At 39.7% G+C, this 12,240-nt stretch overlaps 1 protein-coding gene across 4 annotated transcripts in view; it reads right to left on the bottom strand.

The window, feature by feature from the left end:
• LOC127628707 (eukaryotic translation initiation factor 4 gamma 3-like) overlaps positions 1–12,240 on the bottom strand; it is a 79,536-nt gene that overhangs the window by 24,649 nt on the left and 42,647 nt on the right. For all 4 annotated transcript variants that reach the window (XM_052105514.1, XM_052105515.1, XM_052105516.1 and 1 more), the window contains 8 exons: positions 11,791–12,010; positions 11,574–11,698; positions 9,375–9,488; positions 9,034–9,189; positions 8,622–8,819; positions 8,172–8,318; positions 7,457–7,693; positions 5,726–5,830 (listed from right to left, as the gene is read on the bottom strand). In XM_052105514.1, coding sequence (XP_051961474.1) covers positions 5,726–5,830; positions 7,457–7,693; positions 8,172–8,318; positions 8,622–8,819; positions 9,034–9,189; positions 9,375–9,488; positions 11,574–11,698; positions 11,791–12,010 — 1,302 coding nt within the window. The remainder of the gene's footprint in view (positions 1–5,725; positions 5,831–7,456; positions 7,694–8,171; positions 8,319–8,621; positions 8,820–9,033; positions 9,190–9,374; positions 9,489–11,573; positions 11,699–11,790; positions 12,011–12,240) is intronic.

Below are 12,240 nucleotides of genomic sequence, written 5' to 3'. Positions count from 1 at the left end.
GTGGTTCCGTAGTGACTCGCCTAAATTTGGGTGGCGGAGGACTAATCTCAGTTGCCCCTGTGTCTGAGACCGTCAATCCATTCATCTTATCACTTGTTGAGCGCATTACCGCAGAGCGTGTGTGGAGGCCCACGCTATTCTCTGCGGCATCCACGCACAACTCACCACGCCAAGAGCAAGAACCACACATTATAGCGACCATGAGGAGGTTACCCAAAGTAACTCTACCCTCCCTAGCAACTGGGCCAATTTGGTTGCTTAGGAGACCTGGTGTCACTCAACATGCCCTGGATTGAAACTCGTGACTCCAGGAGTGGTAGTCAGTGTCTTTACTTGCTGAGCTACCCAGGCCCCCAACATACAGTATTTATTAAACAATTGAGTGAATAGTGCAGGACCAATAAAGCAACCCTAATATCCTCTTCTAAACGGAATTCACCAAGTAAAAGTTACTTAACATATTAAAACAGTCAGGACATTGTTAAAATAATTAACAGGAAAGCAAAATCATCGAGAAAAATAAGCATGCTGAAAAGTTATGCATATTTCACAAGCATTAGCCTGTTTTAATATGACAGCTGTTCGGTTAAGAACGTTAACCAATGACAGTTACGATGAAAATAAGAGAGCTAGAATATATATATAAAAAAAAAAAAATAGGCCTGTGAGAAATGTTCATTAAACCTAATGTATTGTTCTAAACATGACTTGCATAGAGAATAAAATAAATTTTTACAAGTTAAGCAGTCGGCACATTGTCGAAAATAGCCTTCTTGATCAGCAAGGTAAAATTAATAAAAATAAAAAGAATTGGCATACATAACCTAAAATTTTCATTTTCTAGGCTACTTGGAGCATTTTTAATAGCAAAATTTAAGGCACATCTAAGGCGATTATCCTGAAATTGAAAAAGCCCGCTCAGCAGGAAAATAACTTGCAAACATGCACAGATTTAAAGAAGACTCATATGTGAAAACATCCATAGCGACTTACAAGCCAACGTTTCAGAAATCTGCTTCCTGAACCACCACCAAAGTGCTTTCCATATGTATTTTGCTCGTCTTGCGAGAGGCCATTTTCCTGTTTGCGCCGCAAGTGAGAGAGGGATGAAGCATGCGCAGCCTGAGGTGAACTGAAACTTTGTTTGATTCATGTATCTGCTCTAGATTTCCAGTTTTTAATAATTGTATTATTAATTACATTTAAAATGTAACATTAACTTGACACAAATTGAAGCTCAATCTTTTTTTTTTTTTATTTGCTTTTGTGTAAATGTAAATGCGTACAAACGTTGAACAGTTTAATGGGGAAAGATACTGACCGACTAGTAATTCCAGTGTCGACTAGTGGCATCAGTACCATTTAATCGACTAATCTTGCACATCCCTAGCTATAAGACTATGTAACATATTTTCCAGAAATAAATTCACATCTGGTCAAATTTGCATTGTCGAGAGAAATAAAACAGGTAAGTTGCACTGATTTATAAGTCGCACTAATAGCCTGTCAGAGGTTGCATGCGCTAGACCGCCCACTTGATGGCCAAACATGCCTTCTCTATTGCAGCCCACCTCAAAGTGCAGCTTTTACCTGTCTGAAAGCCTGTTGGCAGGACTCCGTCCACTGGACCGGGTCTGGAGCTCCCTTTTTATTTAGATCATTCAGTTGGCTGGTGACGTACAAATAATTAGGCACAAATCTTCGATAATAGCCAGCCACAAGAACTGTCTCACCTCCTTTTTGGTCTTAGGACTCGAGCAGGTTGCAATCGCTGCGGTTTTATCAATTTGGGGTCGCACCTGCCCATGCCCCAAGTGGAACCCCAGATACCGTACCCCCACCCATCCAATTGCAAACTTCTTCGGGTTTGCTGTGAGTCTCACTCATCGCAGCGACCTCAGAAAGGCCCCCAGATGCTGCATGTGCTGCAGCCAGACATTACTGTAAATAATGATATCATCCAAATAAGCAGCAGCATACGCAGCATGTGGTCTGAGGACACAGTCCATAAGATGCTGAAACGTAGCCGGGCCCCAAACAAAATGAACAGAAGGGTCACATATTGGTGTAATCCATAACCCCATAACCCTTGTTAAGTCCACGGTCAAGCCGTGCCCAACTGATTGAGCAGTTAGTCAATACTAGACATTGGATACGCATCAAATTTCGACACCGCGTTGACTTTTCTATAATCCAAATAGAACCAGAAAGAGCCATTGCTCTTAGGTACCAGAACTACCTGGCTGGCCCAATCACTGTAGGATTATTTTATAACCCCCATATAGAGCATGGCCTTTAATTCTTCCTGTACTACTGTTTCTTGTGTTCGGGTAAGTGGTAGGGATGGCTACGTACCACTACCCTTGGGGTTGTCTCGATGTGGTGTTCTATGAGGTTAGTGTGGCTCAGGGTGAGGTGAGAGGATGTCAGAGACATGCAATCTGGCAACCTATACAAATTGTGATGGCGAGAGGTGGTCTCCAGACGGGACCGGAGTGAACTGATTGGCTTTTAGGCTCACCTACGTACCAAGCTCCTCCCTCTCCGGAACTACCATCACCAAGGATACAGGGACTACCTCTCTCCCTGGTTTTAGGAGGTTGAGGTGGTAAATTTGATAAGCCCCGCCCCTATCCGTAAGCACTACAACATAGTCGACTTCCCCAACTCACCGTGTGACCTCAAAGGGCCCTTGACACTTCGCAAGTAATTTCGAGCTTGATGTGAGCAGCAATAAAAGTACTTCATCTCCCTGTGTAAACTCCCGTGGCCGAGCTCCCGTTATACAGCTGGGACTGACGTTCTTTCACCTGTAGTAAATTCTCCTGTGATAGATGCATCAGTGTGTGAGTTTTGCTCTCAGGTCAAGAACATATTGAATAAATTTTAGCCTTGTGAATGTCCCTCCTCCCAATTTTAATAATATAATAATTAAAAAGGGGAAAACCCTGTGGAGGCTTGTGGGACCTCTTGCACTGCAAATAACAAGGGTTTGAGCCACCTAACCCAATTCCGAGCACCTTCTAGCACAAACTTATGAATCACATTTTTTAAGGTTTTATTGACTCGTTCAACTAAGCCGTCCGTTTGTGGATGGTACAAGCTTGTCCGAATCTATTTAATACCTAATAATTTGTGCAGCTCATGTAGTGTACGTGATATGACCTGATCAGTGAGGATTTCTTTCAGAATCCCCACTCAGGAGATTATTCTGAAGAGTGCCTCCACAATACTACGTGCTGAGATGTTGCGAAGAGGCACTGCTTCTGGGTATCGCGTTGCGTAATCTACCAGAACCATCACAAAGCGATGCCAGCCTGCTGACCATTCTAATGGCCCAACGAGGTCAATGCCAACTCTGTCAAGGGAACCTTGCAATGGTGCCATTGGAGTAGCAGGCGGATACACCAGATGACATTCGCTACATGTCGCACACCACCGGCTAACATCCCCGTGAATGCCCGGCCAATAGAAACGGGCCATGAGAACTAACCACAGCCTCAATGTTATGCTTTTGACCCTGAAATAGAATAGTGACTTCATGGCAGGATAATCGTAAATATCCCTGTGCACACACACACCTCAATGCCCCATTTTTAACTAAGCATCGATGAATAGAGGTTTGGTTACAACCAGAATTCACCAAGGCTTGGTTTCGAAAAAAGACCCCCCATACTCACAGGTATTTGGTACGCCAGCTCGCTAGGGTGCGGCCCGTGGATTGTTGGGGACCAACGTCCCCATCTCCTTCATCGGGCACTGTCCGCTGACGTGGCCTGGCTCCCCGCAAGAGCTTTTGGGCCACGAGTTGAGCCTCCCCGGTCAGCAGCGGTAAGAGGTGGAATGCCCATTCCAGGGCTTGGGTTGTACTCTTGAAGAGCTCCAGAAAGGCCTCCGGATTGTCTTGCGCCCATCTTCGTGAGCAACACATGGGTGTTCACTGCTGCCGGGGTCGCTGCGTGAGGCACCAAGCTCTGCAACGCCCGTCGGTCCTCCTCTTGGCCTCGAAGTAGCACCTCGAAACACTGTTGTTGATGCTGGCGAGGGATCGGAAGACTTCCTCCAGCGGTGAAGATGACTCCATAGCAGCGTACCTTCCTCCTTTTTCCCGGGATTCGTTTAATAAAGTTCTTCGTTTTTGTGACAAGGGAGGATGCGGGAGATGGCAAGATCCAACTAAAAGGGCTTTATTTCTGACAGCTTCACAGTTTATATGTATTCCACTTTTCAGTGGGCACATTGAAATTAATGCTTTTCAGCAACACAAATCACACTCTGGAACACTTGCTCCGTGCAGATCTCTCTCTCTCTCTGTCTCTGTGTGGACTGGGCCGTCTTTTATCTCCCCCGAATCTCACTGTGCACGTAGAAACAGTAATTAGTAACAATTCATTTTTGGTGGATGTCGCAGGACCTTTTGTGTTACAAACAAAAAAACAAACCAACAAAAATACAGAAACTGACTAAAGACATAATTTACAATGCTTTTTGGTTTGAGTACATTAATTCCTTTATACTAGACATGAAGTACCGGTAGGGTTGCACCGATATAAAAATGTTGGCTTCAGTATGATACCAGCCCAGGTACCTTGGTATTGATACTAAATCGATACTATAATCAATAAATAAAAAGCCACGTTCAATTTTTTAATTAAATTTTATGATTAAATGATGTTTAATCAAATTGAAAAAATACAGTTTTAATCAAATACAAATACAATTGTTATTATAATTGTTTTTGTATAATTCTATTTTTGGTCAACTAAAATGCTGCTCAACAGAGCTGCACAGTATTAATGAGAACATTTCTGAAAAAAAAAAAAAATGTATTACCTGTGGCACAAGTCTGCTATGGCTGAATCACAACATGATAAAACACTTGCATTTGTGATATTGCTAACAAATAATAATAATAATAATAAAACAACCATTTAATATTAAAGATTGTTATGAGTATTATTGCTATTTTTTGAATATACAATTTTGATGCAGTAGTTATATTTTTCTGTCTTCAATTTAACGCAACCATTTGACTGGACTTTTATTTTGACAGACCTTTTGAGTTCTTCCTGTTTTTGACGGGTTAATTATATCGATTAATGCTGGGATAATCCCGTCATGACTCTCGAACCGAAATCTCCGAGCTGCGCCGGAGGAGTTCATATAAGTGTTAACATCCGTTTATACTCCAAGCACACTGCAGCATGAAAATTAAGCACCAGTAGTGTGTGCTGCATTTGTGTGTGTGCACATGCGTGCGCGTGAAGCAGATGACACAGAAGAGTAGCACCTGTTGCTCTTTCTGAAGTGTGCACCACATGTGACTGTATAATATTTAATTAAACTACATCCTTCTGCTGTTTAATGATCACACGTGGCCAAATTCAGAGGTTTTTATTTTCAAATTGATTTCATCTCAAAACTGTCACATCTCATATAATTTTGCTAATGACAGCATACTGTAATATGGTACAGAAATTAGCAACAAGTATAGTTTCATATAGTACCGTTTAAATTTTTCTGGTATAGTGATACTTCACCAGTGGTACCAGTAAACCATGCAACCCTAAGTACCAAATTTTTTCCAAATTACATGTTTGTTCGTTTTTTTTAGCGTTGTAAATGGAGAAAGTGAACAAAAATATTCTTCAGTAACTCATGAATATGAAAGTAGGGGGTCACTTTTGAGCTCTATTGAAAATAAACAAAAATCCATGCAACTCACCAATCGCAGGTCAATAACATCCTGCAGCATGAAGCGAATGCGAGATGAAGTCTTTCTCTCCTTTACTATCTTCTCCATTTGATTGAAGTACTGATTCATTCGTGGCTGAAAGTAAAAAGGTAACAGAGCAGTCCTTGAGATGTACAAGCTTCAAGCGAGACCTGAATACATCAACAGACCACTATCTACAATATAAAGTATTTCTATTCTACTGGCAAATCTCGAAATTGATGTCTGCCTCCTTCTTGGTCTAAGGGGTCTTAAGTCCGCCTGCCACTATTTTGATATTTTGGCTTCTGGAATGGTCAATTTTCATAGCAGAGTGAAGAGAGTCATATTTCTGGATTCTATAGATTCTCATCTACAATGTGGGTGCATTGTAAATACACTTCTTGAGACATTTGTGCATGTTCTGATGTGATATATCACCAAAAAAATACAAAAACGGAAATTCAATTTTGTTGTTTTTATTATATAAAAAAATATTAAACATAAATGAATAATGAATTTTACAACAAATATTTATTCCTCAAAGGCTTTAGAACAACTTCAAAAGAAATTGAGTGAAAAAATATAAAGAAACAAAACAACTATTTACATTTCTGTGACTATAGTCACCATACCTTTTTTTTTTTGGTTGAAAAACAGGAGAAAATATAAAAGGACCAAAACTGTTCATTTGAATGGAATATTCTGTATAAATGGAGTAATATGCAAAAACACCACTAGATGGAACTGTTTACTGCATTTGAATGATTGATGTGCTTTTCATCAGTCATTAGGTGCCACAGGCTCTGGCTGTAGGAATTTCACACCCCTCCCCCCCTTTTACTCCAATGACATCTGACAACATCATTCTTTGTTTTTGGTCTGTGATTGGCTGACACACACACACACACACACACACTTTTATATCATTAGATAAAATAAAGTACAATGTCTTTGTTTTGTGGTAAAATCTATAATAATAATGCTATAGATTTGCACAAAAATACGGAAGGCTTATCATTCGCGGAAGTCAAAACAGTCTATGCAGTCGAATGGCAGCTTTTTCATAAAAAAAAAAAAAGTAAGTTAATACCTTGATCCATTCCGAAGTTATTAATAGATATGTCAGGGGTGCGCACTTTGACGCTCTAGTACGTCAGTCGACTTTGAAGGGTTAAGTGCATTAGGCACCTCCCTGCAAAAAAATCATCATGTGAATCATGTTCTGAGAATCATGTTCTCAGCTGAACTCAGATTGAGTTGTGGCCAGCAGTGTGCCTGACTCATAAGGGACTACTGTTTCCAAGCAAACTTGTAGGCTTTGAATTGCACCCATATTTTCTGTAGAGTTGTACAGACTTGACTTGATTTTACACAACAGCACACAGCAGGAGGGATGGACCAGAGAGGAAAAAGTCAAAGATGCCAAAGAATATTAGTTTATAGCTCCACCACTGCAGAGTGTGGATATCTCGCAGATTTCTGTGCAAGACTTTTTCTTTTGCTGATCAGCCCAGGCAGAAAAAGACATGCAAATTTGTACACACTACGTAAATGTCCCATTGCATGCACACAGGTTGCAGCATTTACCTGCTGGCACTGCAAAAGCAGCATTACAAGGATATTTTCATTTAAAGGGAGCATATCACACTTTTTTCTAGGTCCACTTATAGTGAAGTTTAAATGAGCAAAAACAGTCATGTTTTAATTTTTCTATCACAATTTAGAAGACCCTGGGCTCACCTTAGCTTTCTCAAAGTCCAGGTCCTTGCCAATAGTGGTGAGCAGTCTACAGAGGCACTCGAGTGACTCCTCATCGTGATTCTTCAGCAACTTGACTACACAGTCATGCATAATGGCCTCTGTCAGCATCCGCAGCTTGAAAAGCTCGCCGATGAACTTGATGTTGCCAATGGAGCGTCTGCGTGCCTTATCCTTTGCGTCTTCCAGCTCCTCCTGCAGCCTATCCCGCTCGCTAGCCTGGCACAGAGAAAGACAGAGACATCAGAATTATCCTAGAGAAGCCATTGTTGTCAAAGTGCCTTCAATTTATTTTATTCAGCACATATGATTATTAAACACATATTCATTTTTATTTTCAGTGTTGTGTTAATTTGGTACAATTTATTCACAAATGCTGTAATTCATAGTTTGTGTAGTATTTGAGACACAAAGATAATATTTATAATGTATTTTAAGCACATGTACCTTTATGTTGGAATATGTAATTGTGACCAAAGTGCAATAATGTTTAGAGCTTAAGTTAGAGAACTAAAGTTACTGACAAATAGCAGATAATGTCTATGACTGCTCATAGTTTGCATGCAGATGGCAGATTACATCAACAATTCAACCTGATCAAAGCATATGTCATTTATATTCAGCATCTAACCCATTTTAATGGCCCGAGAATTTTAGCAATAGATTTTAACAATACCTTTAAATCTGAAGCACTTACTGAGGTAGATTCCTCCAGCTCCTTGCGTTTTCGCTCAAAGGTGTCATCATCCACCTTGTCTTTCTCAAACTCCTTCTGACAGCGGTTCAGCAGCAGCTTCCGGAAATTCACAGTGCTGTTGGGCTTGTCCATCATGGGCACTTTCAACTACAAATACAGCATAAATTACTGACTTGGGGATGTGGAAACTCCATTCTCCAAAAAATATTCTAAGCTAAACAGATGGAAATATATTTTTTTTTATTCATATTAGTAGAGTTTCTTTCTTCCATACCACACAAAAGGAGATTTCAGCATCACTTACCCTTCATTTTCATTGCACCTTTTTTCCATACAATGAAAGTGAATTGTGACTGAGGTTAACATTCTGCCATCATACAGGTTTGGAACAAAATTAAGGTGAGTGTATTATGGCAGAATTTTATCACTTTAAATGGATGTCTGACTCACCGTTGCCAGACAGCTGCACATGTTGCCATAGGCAACAGAGAAGCTGGGTTCATCGATGGCTTTCTCAAAGACCAGGTCTATAACACCCTTGAGTCTCTCTTCTGTGTCAATGGTGAGGTCGGTCACCTGCTTCATCAGCTGGCTGAACATCTGCGGGGTCAATTTGTTGAGGATACTACGCACTTTTCGGAAAAGCTCCTGCAGGAAACATCAATGAACAGATTAGTGAATGTCCTCCAAGGCAAGAATCAATACTAAGCTCCATTTTCTCTGTTTTACAGGTATGGTGTAAAATAAACCATTAAATCATAATGGTATCATCTAGACACCACAACATCCTTTCTGCTAATTGAAAATAAGGCTTTTTGAAATGTGTATTTGGCTCAGGTCAGAGTGAGAGTGCAGGGCATACATGAGTTTTCTGGGACTCTGGATCTTCAATGACGCTTTCCCGCTTCAGGCCAGGCTTCCAGGCGTTTTCTGCTGTCTTGAGCTGCACCTCATCGTTCACTGAAATGTTTGTAATAATCTTGCGTGCAGGAGGTCGCCGCATGCTTACATTCAGCAGCTGAGAGAACAGACATAATTATGTTATACTAGGAATATATAATGAGTGTTTCTTAGATGATTCTAAAGACAATTCACTACTATGTAATTTAGTCATTTAGTTAGCATAGTGTTTAAGGCAAACATTTTTATTAAAACTCTCCATACTGTTTGTATGAGTTTTTTTTAAAAAAGAGAAAAACAAACCGGTGCTCCTCTGCCCCCTGGAATCTGTCGGCCAAACTCAGCAAACGCTGGTGTGAAGTCTGGGCCTCTGGAGATTGCGCGAGGGTCTAAAGGCCGCAGCTTATTCTGGTTAATCTGTTCAAACGGGCAGTCAAGTGAGACAGCTACATATTAGAACAACTAACCACTCCGTACAAGACTGGTAATACGTTTTACAGGGATTAAAAAGAGGGTATTTAGGTAATTAGGTTGCAGTATCCTTATATTCCCACAGTAGTCAACTTAACAGTGTGGTACAAATTACTGCAAATAAAAGAGAAACTTCTAAGGGAATTTTATTCAAATTGCTTTATTCAAATTGCTTTAAAACCCCTGAAATACACTAACAGTCAAAAGTCTGGACACACTTGACTGAATTTGTTTGCCATTATCTAAAATTACCCCGTTTACACCTGGTATTAAGATGCGTCTTAGTGGTCAGTTGAGACATCACTATTTACACCTGGATACTTAAATGCGTCTCATCTAACCACTTGATCAGATTTGAAGAGGAGGGACTCTATTTCATGATGACATACATCAATCACTACGTCAGTGTGCTACTGGATGACATTAAACACAACAAAGTCAGAAAAGTAAAAATAAATGGCACGCTATTTCTCCCAGATGCATCTGAAATTTAATCTAAGCAAAAAAAAAAAAAAATCCACATTTCGAGCTGGATCACTGCTTCCGGGACACATACAGGACAGATTAGCATTTACAGCTCAAATGTGATGTGGTCAAATGTGTTTTTTACCAGATTCATATGTGGTTTTTGTGATCCGATCACAAAACATTTTAAACCCCACCTAGACCTGTATTTAGCACAAACCACATGTGATTTTTCACTTAAAATTTTAAAGTCCCTGCTTAATGTACATACAGTAAGGTCAGGCATGTGAGGTAACATTTGAAAGCTTAAAATCTGAATTTATCAGAGAATACCATTCCTTTTGCATTTATGTTGCAAATTAGCACCCCAAGAGTTAATGGGGTAGTAATATTAATTTTAATATAAAAGTCTTGGCTCATGGCACTTAAATGAACAAGTAATTTATCAAATGAAAACTCTCATTCTCAGGAAAGGGACTGTTCAGTTTATTTTGTTGCCCTAATACCACAGTTTGAAAATTTTCAGAAGAATCACAAAATGAAATATTATTTTATGCACGGATTATTGCTGTTGCAAGCCCCAAATAGCTAAAAACTTTATTTTTGCTTTTCCCTTAGGAATTTGTCTTAAAAATGTCCCATATTTTACTTGTCTGTGAGTTTGATTGGCTGAATAATCTAATGTTATATCATAGATGTACATAACAAAATATGCCATCCAGCGTGCATGCAAAACAAATCATTTTGAAGATAAAATGTTATACATTATCGCAAAGATGAGGATCTCAGCTTTCTAATAACACCTGATTGAGCTTCTAGTTCACTCAGAGGCTGAGATATTCATTGAAACAATGAGGGTGGTGCCTAAACTGAAAATTAGACAATGTCTATGGACGAGCAAATCTGTGAGGGCTAAAATACGTTTTAGCGCCACCTACATTTCAGATCTGTTTATTATGATGGAATGTAATAGAGGAGAATTTTTCTAGTACTTGCTGTGATCTAGTGGAACAAAATGAGTGACATATACCAAACCGATATACAGAACCAGAATTACATGCTTACAAATTTGGGACAAAAAAAAAAAAACAACTGTTTATCATAACATTATGAACACATACAATATTATTTATAAATAATTGGAGTCTTTTTATTATTATTTCGGAGGTTTTCTGATAAAATAGACACATTTTTTTTGCATTTAGTCCACATTGAGTGTGAATGGTGAGCTTTTAAATTAGAGTGTAAAACAAATGCAGCACAAAAATGTTTAACGAGGTAACAGGCAGAGACAACTAAGCCAAATGTCGGTTGGTTTCCCTGAAAAAATGTAGACAGCATCCCAGCCAACTTGACACAAAATTAAGTGGTTGCATGTCAGTTGAGAAAATGTGAGTGTGCAGAGCTGTAATCTAGGCAAATGGTGGCTAAGATACTAACATATTCAGTATAGATGCAGATGATTTGATTTACATTTTTGGCCAGTATATCATTGTCCATACTTTTAACTGTTAGTGTTTATGACCAAGAGAGTTTGGACCACAAGTCCATGTAACAGATGCTCACCTTATCTAAAACAACATCAGAAATGGGAGGAAGCCCCTCAGGTTTCTGTACACACGCAGCCATGAACTGGAAGCCCAACAGGAAGTCTCTTTCGTACTGCCTCTTTCCATTCTTCTCTGCCAATTCTGCAGAAAAGGAGAATCACCAGTGTAAAGAACATGTCAGAGATACATAAGGGAAAGTACTGAACATTACAGAGATATAGAGAAGGCCTTACGTGGCACTGCTTTGATCAGTGGTTCTTTCGTTACAGGCGTGTGGATGCTGTCGCTGCTCTCTGTTTCTGAGATATGTTCCGCTCCATTTTTTAGAGGCTCTTCTTCCTGTTCTCCATTCTCCTCTTGCACGGTTCCTGCTGATGGCCTCTTCTCCACCTCCACAGGAGGAGGACTGGGGCTCTTTGCAGCAGGCTCTGTAGCAGGTCGATCCATGTTCTCCTACAAAATACAGAAACATTTACTCAGCAATGTAAATGATTGTTGACATACCGTAGACTTCTATTGATTTTATATAAAGCTATAGTGAATCCGGAAAGTATTCACAGCGCTTCACTTTTTCCACATTTTGTTATGTTACAGCCTTATTCCAAAATGGATTCAATTAATTATTTTCCTCAAAATTCTACAAACAATACCCCATAATGACAACATGAGAGAAGTTTGTTTGA

The sequence above is a fragment of the Xyrauchen texanus genome, chromosome 35 (assembly GCF_025860055.1).
Source record: "Xyrauchen texanus isolate HMW12.3.18 chromosome 35, RBS_HiC_50CHRs, whole genome shotgun sequence".
NCBI classification, from domain to species: domain Eukaryota; kingdom Metazoa; phylum Chordata; class Actinopteri; order Cypriniformes; family Catostomidae; genus Xyrauchen; species Xyrauchen texanus.
The sequence above is the reverse complement of the archived record's forward strand: the minus strand, read 5'-3'. Positions and strand labels throughout refer to the sequence as shown.